Source organism: Phragmites australis, chromosome 2 (assembly GCF_958298935.1).
Source record: "Phragmites australis chromosome 2, lpPhrAust1.1, whole genome shotgun sequence".
Classification (NCBI taxonomy): Eukaryota; Viridiplantae; Streptophyta; class Magnoliopsida; order Poales; family Poaceae; genus Phragmites; species Phragmites australis.
This window is the reverse complement of record NC_084922.1, coordinates 46,343,581-46,360,084: the sequence shown is the minus strand read 5'-3', so window position 1 is coordinate 46,360,084 and position 16,504 is coordinate 46,343,581. Positions and strand designations below refer to the sequence as shown.

The 16,504-nt window shown below is 50.6% G+C and overlaps 2 protein-coding genes across 2 annotated transcripts; both read right to left on the bottom strand.

Moving 5' to 3' along the window:
- Window positions 1–6,738: 6,738 nt before the first annotated feature.
- Window positions 6,739–7,819, bottom strand: LOC133910182 (protein STRICTOSIDINE SYNTHASE-LIKE 10-like). The gene has a single exon (XM_062352694.1). It carries the CDS (start codon window positions 7,762–7,764, stop codon window positions 6,739–6,741), a length of 1,026 nt encoding a protein of 341 aa, XP_062208678.1. The 5' UTR covers window positions 7,765–7,819.
- Window positions 7,820–12,381: 4,562 nt separating this feature from the next.
- Window positions 12,382–15,418, bottom strand: LOC133909277 (patellin-3-like). The gene is made up of 4 exons (XM_062351640.1): window positions 14,000–15,418; window positions 13,443–13,567; window positions 13,203–13,344; window positions 12,382–13,104 (listed from the first exon to the last, which is right to left on the bottom strand). Exons 1-4 carry the CDS (start codon window positions 15,227–15,229, stop codon window positions 12,850–12,852), a joined length of 1,752 nt encoding a protein of 583 aa, XP_062207624.1. The 5' UTR covers window positions 15,230–15,418; the 3' UTR covers window positions 12,382–12,849.
- Window positions 15,419–16,504: the final 1,086 nt, after the last annotated feature.

Here is a 16,504-nt window from a genome sequence, read left to right as displayed (position 1 = left end):
AAGGTATTCAATGATGGCAAGAGTTGGGAGTGCCCCACTGATATCCTGGATCCATCTTCTATTAAGCAAAGCCTCTGCAACTGTGCGCAGACTTCTACATCTTTTACTTACCGCGGTCAAGAGAGTGGGCGCAAATTCAGATATCGCCCTCCCGTGCAACCATCGATCAGACCAAAACAAAGTATTGTGGCCATCACCAACATTAGAGATGATAGAAACCGAAAATAATGCCTTAGTGTTAGCATTTATCTGGATCGGAAGGGAAGCCCATGGCCTGTCTGGTTGTGATTTCTGCAACCATAGCCATCTCATGCGCAGCGCCCAGGACAAAGTGTCAAGGTTGTGGATGCCGAGCCCTCCAAGCTCAAAAGGCCGGCACACCTTGCTCCAGGCGACCGCGCAGTGACCTCCATTCGTATTTGCTTTGCCCTTCCATAAGAAACTCCGTCTGATCTTGTCTATGGCTTTTATAGCCCACTTAGGAATATCCAAAGCAATTAGCTGATAGATTGGGATGGCTGTTAGCACAACTTTCACAAGCACTAATCTCCCAGCCGGATGCATCAAAGCTGCCTTCCAACCTGGGAGCTTGTTAGCGATCTTGTCCAAGAGAGGCAGCAACTGAGCCTTAGATAACTTCTTGATGGACAAAGGCAGACCCAAGTATGTACAAGGAAAGTCTTGTAGGGCACAGGGCAAAGAATTCTGCACCACAGCCATGTCCTCTACTTGACACCGAATGGGTGAGACCGAGCACTTCTGGAAGTTAGTTTTCAGACCGGAAGCATCCCCGAACAGCTCCAAAATGCCCATGATCAGCACCAAATCCGAAGGGACCGGCCGCAAAAACAGAACGACGTCGTCGGCATAGAGTGACACCCTGTGATTCAAAGGCCGGCGCGCAAGCGGCTGCAGCAGGCCATGATCTTCGGCCCGGCTGACCAATGCATTGAGAGTGTTCATGACTAGGATAAATAACATTGGAGACAAAGGATCGCCCTGCCGAAGCCCTCGATGATGAAAGATAGGTTCCCCAGGAACACCATTTAAAAGAATCCGAGAAGAAGCTGTAGAGAGTAAACCACAAAGAATGGTGCGCCACCGAAGACCAAAACCCAAATGAGAGAGCAGCTGCAGCAAGAAAGGCCACTCCACGGAATCAAAAGCCTTTGAAATATCAAGTTTGAGAAGAATTCGTGGCGCTTTTTGTTGGTGTAGATATCGAGCTGTTTGTTGTACAAGGAGAAAGTTGTCTTGAATACAACGTCCGCGGATAAATGCACTCTGATTTGAGGACACCATAGAAGACAATCTCGGAGCAAGGCGTTTAGCCAAAATCTTTGCCACAAGCTTGGCAAAGCTATGAATCAAACTAATTGGGCGATAGTCCCCAACCTTGATTGCATCAGTCCTCTTGGGCAGGAGCTTGAGGTAGGCGGAATTAAGCAAACCAAGTTTCCTACAGTCCCCACCATGGACCGCTGCCAAGGCTGCCAAGAAATCATCTTTTATGATGGGCCAACAACTTCGGTAGAAACGCCCCGTGAAGCCGTCAGGCCCCGGGGCCTTGTCAAGAGGTAAATCTTTTATATTCCTCCAAACTTCATCTTCTGAAAATGGTGTATCCAGCTCCTCAAGATTATGAGAAGGCAGCAACAAAGCATCCAGGTCAACAGAACGGAGACGATCTCCAGCTGTGCCAAGCAATTGAGAGTAAAAATCAAACACAGCCACCTGCATGTCCTCTTGGCCCGTGACAATACTGCCCTCAACTTGAAGCTTCCCAATAAAGTTCTTCCTCTTCCTGCACGTGGCATGGAGATGAAAAAAGGAAGTGTTTGCATCCCCCTCACGAAGCCAATCGATTCTCGAACGAAGGCGAGCAATGGTTCGCTCAAGAGAGCCGAGACCTAAACAATGCATCTTGAGCTTCCTACGCAGCCAATCTTCATCGGCGGTTAGAGCCCGAGAATCCCGAGCGATCTCCAGCCGGTGAATAATCTCTTTCGCCATGAGGAGTTGTTGCCTAATGTTTCCGACCCTGCGCTGCCCCCAGCCCTGAAGAGCCTTGCCAAGCCGCTGCAACTTCAGAGCCAACCTCTCGATGGGGCACACAGAAGAAACCTGCGCCGTCCAGTCCTGTTTCACAACCTCAAGAAACCCATCGATTTTTGTCCAGAAGCTTTCAAAATGGAACCGGCGCTTGCCTCTTATGTTATCTTGAAGACCGAGGATCAAAGGACAATGGTCAGAAACGCCGGATGCCGAGCTTTGCAAGAGACAATCTGGAAAAATATTTTCCCAATCAGCTGTACAGAAAACCCGATCCAACTTGACCAAGGTTGGCGAAGATCTTTCATTGGACCAAGTGAACTTTCGCCCGACCAGCGAGATCTCCCTCAAATTCACGTCATTGAGAAGCCTCCGAAAGCGCCCCATCATAGCCCTATCCAGGTTCCCATTGTTCTTATCATCAGATCGATAAATAAGATTGAAATCTCCCGCGAGTGCCCATGGACCAATGCATTGAGCCCGAACCAACCGTAGTTCATTAAGAAACAGAATTTTCTCCGCATCAATTTGAGGCCCATAGACCCCCGTGAACCACCAACATTGCCCATCATGTTCACGGAATTGAACGGAGACAGAATAGCTATCTGTGCGGTTGGCGACCATCTGACAAACAGAGGACTTCCAAGCAACCAAGATACCGCCCCGAGAGCCAGAAGCCGGTAGAGTGTGCCAACCATCAAAATCAGATCCTAACACCGATAGAATTTTAAATCGGGAGAGATGAGCCACCTTTGTTTCCTGGAAACATACAATGTCAGGTTTCACCGAGTTGACAACGTCCAGAACCGAGTCACAGCGCGCTTTTTGGTTAAGCCCGCGCACATTCCACACTAAGATCTTAGACGTATTCATTGGAAGCTATGGAAACGACCTCAACCGACGTCTCAACAAAGCACAGAGATGCCATCTGACATCCTCACTTGGCCTTCGTTGGGAGCAGCCCAGCCGAATAAGGCAGCAAGAGCCATGATATGCGCCCTTGACAGAGGGCTGCAGAAGAGCTTGGCATATTCATCTTGGGCCTGCAGATCCCCTGGCGCGTTACCAGCAACAAGTCCCAGACCCCTCATGACGAGTGAGGAGCCTTCAGCTGAACATGAGGACGCCTGTCGCGCGGCCGCAATTCTCACGCTGCGTCTTGGAGGGCGGTCCTCAGGGGGGCTCTTTTTGCGACGCCTGGACAAGTGTGGCCTTGGCAAAATCCCGTTGATGGGGATTGCCATCTTTGAGATAAACACTGCATGCGCCGGAGCTGAAGGGGATACAACAGGACTCAGTTGAGAAGATGAGTCTGTGCCCCGCTCATGGGTCTGCGGAAGGCCCGTCAAGGTACGTTGACGCCTGGAGTAAACCTGTGCACAGATTTTTGGCGTAAAACGATCAGGACCTCCGACCCGAGCCTCGCTCGCGGGCACCAGAGAAACGCTACACAGCACCTCTGTCGCGAGGCCCTGAACCTCTTTTGTTGAGACAGCCAGGGATGTCATCATTGGAGCGGGAGGTCGACTAGAGACAAGAAGCCCCTCAACCGCATCCACAGCAGGATCTGAGAGCCCCCCGACGTCAGTAGGGAGGGCGAGAGTTCCACCAGTGCAGCCGACCGGATCCTCGATCGCCCCCACCCTTGTCTCATTAATCCCACCCTTTGGAAAGTGAACTTGAGAGGCGCCAACATCAAACACAGCCAACTTATTGCAGGAGTTAAGGCCCCCACAACCACCCTTATCAGGAGACGAGGCGGCAACGTGAGACCGAGGACCATTACTGCTGGGAAAAGCATCCATGCAGCCGCCATCTTCAGGAATCAAGGCGTCAGCTTGAGATGCGGGACGCCAGGGAGGTTGAGGTGCCAACTCCTCAGAAGCCTCCACGTCAAACCTCTCTTCAGCAGCCACCGGGTGTAGACCGAATGGGGCAGAGCCAAAAGACGACTGCGGCACAGGAGCACGCGGAGCACCTCCTCCCGAATGGCCAAAACTGCCATCGATCCCCGAACTACAAGGACCACCCTCCGGAGCATCGAAGAGGTCCTTAACGGCACGCTTGCCAGAGCGCCGATCCGCCCCATCATCGGACGGAGAGGAAGGCGGCTCCGGAGGTTTGGAGAAGTCGACACAGTCGAAGATGAGAATAGTAACTGGATAAACCAGGGTCCTCATCACTGGCGGTCCCTCACGCTCCATGAACCCCAAAGGCTCAGCGACCAGAAGATCTTTACGGGGTGGGATGAGCTCCGGGTTACAGGTCCATGCAGAGACCCGAAACTCCGACATGTCAGAGCGACCCAGAGAAGAGGGGTGCACTTCTTCGATCAAGCAGAACGGAGAGAGCAGGCGCAACACCGTTGCCAAATCCCAAGCATGCGCCGGAATGCCACGCAACGACAGCTCAACCCGAAAGGGAAGCATCAAGCTGGTAGCATTAGCGAACCGCGACCAGCGCTTGAGGAGAAGATCGAAACGAGGTAAATGGAGCGGCCGACCGCCGTTGAGAACACGCGCCACCGTTTCCTCGTCCGGCAGCAGCAGCAAGAAATCCTCCGGCCAAGAGCGGTGGATGGAGATGGTGCCAGCAGCGAGATCAAAACGGGCGGCGATGGCCTCCAGAGCCTCAACTGGCGAGACCGCCGGCCTGGAGCCCACGACGGTCACAAAGACAGCCCTGCGCAGGTGATCTTCCGCCTCCAGGATGCGATCAGAACGCTCAGAGAGACACATATCCGGCAGACTAGCGAACGGGATGGCCGCCGGGGTTGCACGACCGCCAGGCAGGATGGCCGCCGGGGTTGCACAAACGCCAGGCTGAGACGCAAGGTCAAGCGGACCGTCACCACCGAGCGGTGTGGGAGCTCCACCCGCAGAAGACGCAGAGCGGCGCCGGCGCCGGCGACGGCGCGGACGAGCATCACGGTCCCCAGCAGCCTCACCAACAGCGAAACCACCCTGGGACCATGCCGGAGGTGGAGAAGGACGGTCTGCAGCCGCAGCAGAAGGGCTGCCGGAAGCACCACCGCCCGCCACCGCAGGCGTGACGCGACGCCAGTCAAACTTGCGCTCCAGCCGAGAACGATGGGATGCCATAGGGCATAGGCAAGCACGATGCCCTAAAGCCAAGCAGCGAAAGCAGCGGGTGAGACTCTTGCACCGTGCGGCCTTGTGAGTCGTCGCCAAGCAGTTGAAACAACGGCCCTGGACGACCTCCGGGATCTGGCGTCGCGTCCGTCGAGGAGGGCGGGGAAGACGGGGCCGCGAACGCTTGCCAATCACCTTACGCCAGCCATCCTCATCCGGGCCGGTGTCACGTGGCGGAGCACGGACAACCACAGACCGGACGAAAGGACGAGGCCTGGGTGAAGGAACACGCCTGGCAACCGGACCTTGCTCGACCGGAACGAGGGCCTTCGCCAAGGGAACCAGAGCCCTAGAACCCCCCACCACGTCCCGAAACGAGACAGAGGCGGGAACACAGACCGGGCTCCCAGACCTGAGAGGAGGAGGCGACTCGTCCCGCCAGCGAAGCTCCTTGGAGCGGCCGGAGGGAGCAGAGGAGGGGTGGTGGGTGGCCGCCGGGCTGGGGTCAGACACCGACGTGAGGGAGTGGAGAGGAAAAACACCGTGGAGAGGAAGGGGCGGGGTAGGAGACGAGGCGTCTGCCACACGCGCCATCCTTGTTAATTAAATGAAAACATGGGTGTTGGAAAAGTCATCACTAAGATAGTATGTGATAGCTATCACAATATTAATTGTCATAACATCATGCTTTTCAACTATAGCGTTAAATGTCATAGCGCCGTTAAAAAAATCTACTTTTTAACATTGTTTTCCTATATATCCATACGTAGAATTTTTTTTAAAAAAAAGACTGAAATCTAAAAAAATTCACCTGTTTCGTTCGTCCTTTTCCTCAATGGACGCATGACGAATGTAAAGCTCACACTTCCGACCACATGACGTATTTATACTTATATACATACTACTCCATTAGATGATAACTATTTATTGCTTGTCAAAATCTAATTAGGTTTTTAAAACTTTGACAATCAATAGCTTACAAAATATTATTTGCTAAGAGACAGCACAACCGATCACCTAAACTCCTCGTCAGTTTCTCTGCTAGCTTTGAAGGGATCCGATGGAGGAGAGATCTGTACCAGTCACTGGCACTAGGATTGGACGCGTGCATGTGCGTAATGCGTATTGGGCACGCACTGTTGGCTCGCTGTTCCGACGCGAGGGCGGCCGGTAACGTTGGGATCGCGATCGCAAGCTTTGGCTGGACCTGACCTGAGACAGGATCACAGGACATGACATCGGTCCTGCGCGCGAGCAGTTTTTATTCACAAAATTTAATTATAGAACGTTTGATCATATATATAATATATGATAAAAATCATTTAGATTGATTATAATTTGTTTATTTTACAAGAGTAATAGACTATAGCTATAGATTATCGATCCGGACGGTGAGGAAACACACAAGCAAAAACATCAGATTGAACAGAGCAAATTACTGCTCCAAATATGGTATAAGCTCTTTTGCCACGATGCCATATGAAGCTACGGTTTAACTGTAACTAATAAGTATGAATCTACTAATCTAATCGCTAATACTGACACTATATTAGCTCGTCTAAAAACACTGTAGTATATAGCTATTGTTGACAGCTCAAGCAAACAGGCCGACGTACTCGAGCTCCACGGATCCCAACCACAGCTGCCCGTTCCTCTCCGCGACGTCGCTGAGCGTGACGCCCTTGGCCGCCGTCAGCTCCTCGACCTCCACTCCATCGGCGTTCAGGCGAACACCGACCAAGTGCTTCGCAGGAGCCGTCGCCGGCGTCGCGTCCAGCCGCTGCTTCTCTTGGTTCAGCGCCACCCAGTAGCCTCCCTTGTTGTCGCGCCTGACGTTGTCCGGGTACCCCGGCAGGTCCGCGAGGAGCTCGTACTGCCCCGCCTTGGGCCCACGGACGAAGTACCTGAACGCCTGGCACGGAACGGTGTGCGCCACCACGACGTGCGCGCCGTCGCGGCTGACCGCCACGCCGTTCGGGTACGGCAGGCCGGCCTTTAGCACCGTGACGTGCTTCGTCTGCGCGTCGTACCTGAGCAGCCGCCCAGTCGCGTCCGCGTTCACCATGATCTCGGTGTTGAACCTCCTCGGATACGTCGTGCTACTATCGGTGAAGTACACGTCACCGGTAGCCTGGTCGACGTCCAACCCGTTCACGAAGTTGAACGGGACGCCGTCCGCGCCGGTGGCCAGCACCTCGGCCTCGCCTCCGTCAGGTGCAACCCTCATAAGGCCCAAGTACGCGTCGGCGATGTAGAGATCGCCGGTCTTCGCGTGGAACTGTAGACCCAGCGGCCGGCCGCACATGCTCTCCGTCTCTTCCGACGGTACCACGGACGCCGTGCACAGAGGTATTTTTCTGTAGTTAGCGTTGTACGCGAACGTGGTCCAGCCGACGGCGCTGCCTCCCCACTTGAGGACGCGGCCGTCGGAGACGCCGGCATAGGGCCCCTCGCCCTTGCCGTCGAAGGCAAGGCTCTCGGCGCCGGTGACGCCGTTGGGTAAAGGAAGGTGGAACTTCCAGCGCGTGTCGGTGGTCTTGATCTGCGTGGCGGTACACAATGGAACGAAACATGCTAGGCCGACGAGGAGGAGGAGCCACGTCGCCAGGTTGAGCCCCATGTTGTGCGTCGCCGAACTAGCTTTCTTCGCGATCTAACGCGTGTGTATGCTAGATTTCCCGTGTTGCTGATGTGCCTCTTGACGCGCGGTGGATTCGCGCTTTATGGCCTGAAACCTGCTGTTGTGCCATCGGAGTCGGACGCTGCTGGGGAATTTCGTTTAGGAGCCGGAACGCCGATCACGAAACGGACCCGGACGGCCGGACCCGTGTTGGAGACTTGCCCTGTTGCCCCCGGACGAACGTGGCTAATTCACGGTAACGCGCTAGGAACCTAACTAGCAACTTTACATTTTTTAAAAGTCCTTTCCTTTCGTAACTTTTATTTTTTAAAGTTTTTTTTAAAAAACATTTAAGTAAAAGTTATCGAGATAAACTAAGAGAAAAGTTATTAAAACAAGTTACAAAGAAAAAATTATCGAGGAACTAAAAGAACCACTTTTACCTAGACCTCCCCCCTCCCCTTGTCTCGGCCCGCAGGCCGCTCGCCCCTCTCCCCCTGAATCGGACACGGCACACGCGCTCTTATTAGGGTTCGCATCCCCGACACTATTTGGTTGTTGTCCGATCATGAATCAAACCCAAAACATGCCGATCGCTACGCCTCCTTACCTTGCCTACCTCGCAAGTGGTTGGTCGCGAGTGCGTGGCAAGAACCACGGGCCCTGTCGCGCCAACGCGTGCTATGCTAAGTAGACGACAGGGACCAAACGGAATTGGACTTCCCGATCGACAAAACCACATATGAATTGCAAAGGCAGATGACAATTGGGTTGTTGCGAGGACCGTGTGCACGAACGAGACTTAGCTCCAAGCACGAGTATCCAGATTCTACTGTGCCATGGACCGGCTGGACGGATGGACCTGGACCCCGGGCGTCCGGTTGATCCCTGCACCGCAGCACGGTCCGGACTGGTCCAATCGCCCAAGAACGATGCGCGTATAGTGCACTTGCACCGCATTTCATCATCAACATGTAATCCGTATGGATGTGTGAACACTGCGTTCCCAGCTAGCTCGGCGGGGACCCAAATGGAACCGGGATGCACGGGGGCGAATTGGAGAGGGCTGCGAGTGTTCATCTCCATCATGACCGTCTAGCCAGGTCCTTGGTTATCTCTTTTGGCTTCTGCTCCACCACCACTGGCAAGAAGCTTTTGTAAACTCTTCCTGCGTTGAGGCGAGACAGCGTCTAGAAGATGAGGCCCAGGTAAATACTATCCATTGACATTTGGAATAAACATCCCGACTGAACCATTAAACCCACTAGCTAAGTGTCCGTATATTGTAATTAAAATATAAATATTATATGCAGTAACATTAAGTACAAATTCAATAGCATCGTCGAACGAATATGTCGAGAGCATCAACAAATGTCTAGAGCAATACTGTAGTTTGATTTTAGATGTGATTCGAAAAATAAAAAAATTATCTTCTAATTTGCAACTTAATTTTTTAATTAGTAGAGATGGTGATGCAAGAGGGTGATGATGGATAATAAAATAAGTAAATTATTTAAATTTTAAAAAAAATTATTCAAAGTGAGAATTAAAAAAAAGTAAGTGACGCTTGAAACAACTCAGTGTTTATAGTGGTAGGCAAACATGACAGGGTGCGTGTACACGCCGCCAATCATGAGGCCGTCTTTCCGACCATTAAAAACGCAACGAAACGGGCCCTCTCCTAGTCCCCTTCCCCTGCCCCCCCCCCCCCCCTTTGCGCAAAGACGGAGCAAAAAACAACACAGGGCTCGGAAAAATGCGGCCTACGCACATGCCAACTCTCGATGATGAAGCTGCACTCTCCATCGGCGGCCCCCGTTCGTCAGCCACTCACGTTTCCTTAGCGCCCACCCAGAGTCCCAGACCCAGGTATCACAGACAGAACGAAAGCTCTCTCGATTCGGCCATTAAAAGCGCCGAGCACATGGCCAATCTGGACGTGAGTAGTACTGGCATTTGCTGGGATAGTCGAAGACTCAAAGGGCATGAGACACGGGAGAGAGTTCTTGCCTGCAACTGCTGCAGAGGAGCAATGTTCTTTCGCTTTCTTTATTTGCAACAGCTGTTCCGGCCTCGCTTTTCCTTCTCTCCTTTGGTTGTTTTGCAGTGTTGTCGTTTGAGGAACACGATGACAGCCTTGGAGCGAGCGGCAGCGCCTCTGGATGTTGCACCCACGCTTAGTTTACGGCCATCATTAGCAGCACAAACGCTAGCTAGGCACATGCCTTTTCCCTTTTCTGTTTGGCCTGCAGGCTTGTCATTTTGCTGCTTGTTTTCCGGAATGCAGTCGAGGTAGGCGTGAGTCTAATGCAAAGGAGGTTGAAACATGGTTTGCTTTAGTCATCCTTTCCCTAATGAGAAGTGAGGCGAGTTAGCTACTGTTTATTTTCACTCAATATTATAATAAACTAGCTTAATTGTCTAAAGTGAAAATAAATAGATATATTATTTGTCCATATTATTATAAACTAAAATCCATATTATAACAATCCTATAAACTGTGAAAAGGAACTTATTCTAGCTTATGATTCGACCTTTTACTATACTACCTATCAAATTTTAAGAAAAGTACCCGCTAAATACCACTCCCTCCACCAGAACCCCCAGCCCCCTCCTGTTCGCCCCCCCCCTCTGTTCCTTCATGTTCGGCCCCTCTCTCTCTCTGTTCCCTAGCGCGGCGGTGGTCTAGTCAAGATGGAGCCAATCGATGTTGAGGATGCAAAGAAGACCCTCGCCTAAGACTCGTTGGCTAAGGAACAGATGGCGTCCACGCACCGAGGCACCTCCTTTCCCGGCGCGCATGGAATCTCTAGCGCGGGTGGCCTCCCTAGCGCATCGGGCATGGTTGCTGCAGGGGCCGTGCCTGGCGCGACAGCCCCGATGCCCATGGTCGCACCAGAGGCCTCCCCGACAACACTGCAGGACCTGCTAGCGCGACCATGGGAGGCTCACGTGGAACGATGGCCGCTCCGGCCAGTGTGGATAGCTCCCCGGCTGTGCATCGAGGGAACAACCCTACATGCCGCCCCGTCCATCCTCCGCAGCTGGTGGCCTTGAGGCTAGCGTTACTGAGGGAGTGGCCAACGATGAGGATGCTGACGCACCTGCGACCGGCAACATGGTGAGCTTGGCCCCGTCCATGTGCTTGTTTTAACACACACTGATGCGATTCTTGTACCAAGTTGATGCCTTTTCTTTGCTTGGGAACCTTGATGCCGGACTGTTAGGGCTCCTCAGTCATTTACTCAAGTGCAGAACCGATTTGTGAGGTCAAAAGAAATAATTAGTAGGAAATTCAATGAAGTGTTGGAAAGTATCTACCTCCTCTCAGTAGATACTGTCAAACCTAGAGATACAAACTTCACAACGATCCATCCAAGACTGCTAGGTTCTCGTTTTGCGCCTCATTTCAATCATATACTGGTTGTTGTGCCTTCGGCAAAGGTGGTTCAACATGTGGGTCAGCATGGATATTCTACTCAAAATATGTTGACGATATGTGACTTTGACATGAGGTTCACTTTCGTTGTTGTGGGATAGCCGGGTTCGGTACATGACATAAGGGTATTCAATGATACTTTACGTAAATATGTTGCTCAATTCCTACATCCTCCACATGGTATAATAATATTTTGCCTATTTATCATCTCACTAGATTCAATAATGAAGATATGTCCCAATGTATTTTGATGTTTGTAAGAAAATTTTACCTTGTTGACTCGGGCTATCCAAACTGACTATATTTTCTAGCTCTATACAAAGGGACCAAGTACCATTTACCGGAGTTTCAAAATGGCATGCGCCCTAGCTGTAAGAAGGAGGTATTCAACAACTTGCATTCATCTCTTCGTAATGTGATTGAGCGCTCATTTGATGTTTTGAAGATGAAGCGGAGAATTTTGTTGGACTTACCAAACTATCCTATGCGTAAGCAAACTAAAATAATACATGTATGCATGACTCTTTATAACTTTATTCGAGATAGTACTTTAGGTGATGAAGAGTTTGACCAGTATGATCGAGATGAAAATTACATGTCGATGCCTTTATTTTAAGGGAGTGTGAGTCAATTGGGAAATCAAGATAGAGGTATGAATGCCTTCTGTGATAATATTGCTAATGTTTTATTTGTTAGGAGAGAGTAATTTATTTGTGAGAGCATATTTGTATGGACAAAAATTCAAAGATGTATGAATGATTTATCTTTTAACACTTATTTATTTAATTTTGTATTTTATAAATATTTTGCAAGGTCAATTGAATGTTAAACGTGCCACAGAAGGATAAATAAGTTACTCAAAATAGTTAAGGACACTGCAAACTTTGGCCATATAAAAAAACAATTCAGACTCCAATAATCCAGGTTACTAAATAACTCACAAGTTATTTATTATAATCTTAAACTGAAATAAATATGAACTTAGAAAAATCCACAGCACAACCAAAATAGTTGCTGTCAGTCTGCGTCACTCGGCCATTGTCTCAGCAATTGGTTCTGAAGACATCCCTTCTTGCTGGAAATGGGCAGAGAAATGGTGGGAGTCGAGAGATCCTGACATCCATGGATAGCACAAAACATTCCATAAACAGAGACAAGGACATAGAAGAATATGCAGAGTAACATGGATTGTAATGATGACAAGTACTCAATTGAGCATATTACATATCAATGAGAATCCAGAGATGCAATGTACAGACAGATCTACAGGAGAGCAGACATTCCCCACTTCTTCCCACAATTTTCTCCCCTGCCCTCAACAAACCATTCATCACAACGTCATGCTGAGATGACAAGCTCACTTTGGTTTAATTAAACAAATATAGAATGTGAACCAAAAACAGCAAAACCAATAAATTAAGGATAAATTCATGATATACCACCGAATAATCGCTTAATCCCTAGTATGATATCATTGTGCACTGACACAATGATTACATATATGGAACATGACAAGTTATTCGGTGGTAAATCATAGAATCTCCCATAAATTAAAGAACCAAACCAAAAGGTTTCTCTCTTCTATCATGCTGAGATGAACTATTGATCATGTAACTGTAGGAACGAGGCGGTTGCAACTGTTGCACTCATTCGCCGGTGTTCTTGACCTTCGATCTGTAAAGGAGCTTCTTCTTCTTGGACGCAGGGTTGTTGATAGTTAGCACAAGCTTGCCAGGCTCGCCAACCTTGAAGCTTCCCTTCATGATCGGCTCCTCGTTTGCGGGCACCTTCCTTGTTTTCTGCACGATGACAGTGTATCCGCCCTCAGCGTCGGGGGTGAACTCTGCCCCATAGCTCACCTCCCTACCGAGCACCCGGAGTTCCCATACAATTGTGGAGTTCTACAAAGATAGCACATTTGTGAGCAACAGTTAGTATCAACAATATAAGTGCTGCAAGGTTCACGGGAAGTAATTTAGGAATGTACACAAGGGACAACCTCGGTGGCAGGAATCTCGATGGTTTCTTTGGATGAGGCTTTGATTGTGAGCTCGGCGACAGCGTCAGAGGTGGTGAACTCAGGATCATCCTCCTTGAAGAGGCCGCCGAATTGGACAGGGATTTGCTCAGGTGCGATGTATCTGATTTTTGTTAGATTAGATAAACAATACTTTAGGAGATAAAACCTGGATGATCCAATGAGCAAGTAAGCAACTGTCAAGAGTTTTGGGAGCCAAACCTGAAGAGGGTTTCTGCTGACTTGGCCGGGCTAGCAAAAACAAACTTGCTCTTGGTGCGCTGTGTGAGGAACGGGCTCATCATCTTGTTGGCAGCGAGATACCACCACGGCACATTGATGAACACCTGCGCAAGCGACTCAACCAAATTTTATGGTTCATTTGAAATAAGTTCTGAAACTGTAATCAACATTGAATTGTTCACTCTTCAAATTGTTAACAGTAAACAATGTCACAACTCACTAGTTGCTCGAGCCTGATCATGATACCTAAAATTAACCAAAGGAAAAGATCCCAACTTGCACTATGATTACCAAAGCACACACCAAAAGACAGCAGTCAACTCAAACCACTCGGATCAGAGTAAAAAAGTCCATGACACCATAAAGGTCCGGCCTTTATCACAGTACCCAATGAATAAGCTTCGGCCCAATCATTCACTCCCAACGTTAGCGAACTAAATTTTCGAAATACACCACAGCAATATTGAATTTGAATTGTAATGGTTGCAGCTGCAAAATTCCAAATCAACAAATCAATTGACGCCGAGAGCCGTTACCTTCTTGGCAATGAATTCGGGGTAGTTGTCCTGCAGCAGTGCGACGGCCTGGCGGGTGACGACGCGGTGCTTGCCAAGCATGGGCGGCGAGTTCTTGAGGTCAGTGACCTGCACCATGGAGCAGATGCCGCGGGATGCGAAGTCCAGCTTCGACAGGATGCCGCGCTCCAGCAGCTGGATGCGCCACTTGAGGAAGCGATCCCGCTTCTCCTCGTCGCCGAAGGCCTTCTCGTAGAGCTCCTTGTCCTGGAACTCGCCGTAGACATTGTAGCACACGGGGTGGTCCTCACGGTCGGCGCCGCGGTAGAACACCACATTCTCCAGCTCCGGCAGGCCGAGGTCGGCGTCGAGCAGTGCGTCGATGCCGAAGCGCTTGCGCCAGAGCACCGCGGATTTGAGCATCGCCATAGCCTCCTTCACCTTGAACTCCCGGGCGCGCAGGAACTTGAGCAGCACTGTGTCCGTGCGCTCGTCGTCGCCCACCAGAGGCACCCCCCAGATCAGCACGGGTTCAGGCGCGGCCGCCGGCGCCTCTGCTTCCGGAGCCGCCGTCTCCTCCGAGGTGGCGGCGGCGGGCATGACGGTTTCCTCGATCGCCTCCACCGTCTTGGTGGCGCCCTCCTCCTCGGTGACAACGATGGTCTTCTCCTCGGGCTCCGGCTCGGCCAGTTTGGCCTCCTCGGCTGCCACCTCAGCCTTTGTCTCCTTGGTCAGCGCCTCCGCCTTGGCCTCCTCGGCAGGGGCTTCCGCGGCCGCCTCGGTCTTTGGTTCCTCAGCTGCCTCCTCCGCCGGCGCCTCGGACGTGGTTGGCTCCTCGGCCTTGGCCTCCTCCTTGGCCGGCTCCTCGATCTTGGCCTCCTCCTTGGCAGGTTCCTGTGTCTTGGTCTCCTCGGCCTTGGGCTCCTCCTTGGCCTTTGGCGTCGGCGGAGGTGGAGGCAGGTTGAACTCAGCGGCGGCGAGGGCGGCGGCTATCAGCTGCTTGAACTCGTCGAGCGCCTTCTTCTCCGGGTCGGGCAGGTCGGCCACGAGGTTGCTCTCTTCCTTGAACGATCCGGTCCCCTCAATGCCCCCCGCGCAGTCGGCGGCCACCGCCACCTCATCAGCCCTCTTCTTCGCCTCGGCCTCCGCCGCCGCAGGCACCTCCGCCTTCTTCTCCGCCTCCGCCGCCGCAGCCTCAGTCACGACCACCTCAGCCGCCGCCGCGGCCTCTGGCTGCGGCTCCTCTGCCATCTCTCAGACACACTTTGAAAACGCTTTCAAGCCTGCGCACACGAGAGAGAGAGAGAGATTAGTTGCTGCGCTGGGTTTAGGGCTTGGGGGATGGGAGGAGAGATATATGGGGTGGTAGCTAGCTTGAGAGGATGGTGGCTAGCTGAGCTGTCAGAAGGAGGCCAGCTTTGCTGCGCTCTTGCGGCGGCTGGAAGAGAACCAAACCAGGGCAGGGGGGGAAGGAGCCGGAATAGGTGGCGCGGCGGGGTGGGCCCCGCATCATGCGGCGGATTAGCCTCTATTAATGACGTGTTAATAGCCTTTCTTTTCTTTTGTAGGCTTCGTCTTTTTGTCCTGCTAGAACTAGAATGAGATAAACGGGGGCTGGCCAATGAATACCAGTAGCACCAATGCTGCAAACGTGAGGAAAATTTTTCAGCAAACAGAACTTTCGAATGCTAGAATTTCTTATCAGACACTTGGTAAAACGTTATATTTTTCAGATTTACTATGTTTCAATCGATCGAAATTATAACTTTATTTTACTTGATATGTTATCCATTCGATCATCCAATCGTACGTCTATCCTTTTAATTTATACTTAGTCAGGAGTTTTTGTTTGGCATACACCACGAAATTATATATATTTCTATTATTAAAAAATATTATTTATTTATGAATCAGTTTTTTTCAGTCGTTAAATCTTCATCTAATTATTACTATTATCAAGTAAAATATATTTTATTTTCACTCAATTAAAAATTAACAACTCCCTATATTTTTAGCACCAACCAACCGGCATTAACGGACATGATTCCTGTGTAACGAGATCTCGTGCTCCCTGCAAGCCTGATTTTGGCATTTACCTCAAAAAAAAAAAAGGCTGATTTTGGCATTACTAAGTACGGTTAAAACTGTCACTAGCCTTTGCCAGGCTTGCAGGAACGTCACATCGCAAACTCCGTCCTCCCGCATCGGCAAAAATACAAAAATAAACAACATACGTTAGCGTATTTGCAAAAATAAACAACATATCGACGTATTTGTAAATCTAGCATCTGTATTCGGCACTTTAAAATCCGAAAACTCGATTTCGGTACTCAAACTCCGAAAATACGTCGGGCCCACTGATTTCGACAACTAAAATACCGAATACGATACTGTTCACCGTATTTTACACCTTAAATACCGAAAACACGCTGTATTTGGCAACTGAGACGCCGAAAGCCGTATTCGGCACCTCGGTTGCCGAATACGGCTTCTACCTTGCAGCGAGAAGCTAGCAAGCTACAGCAG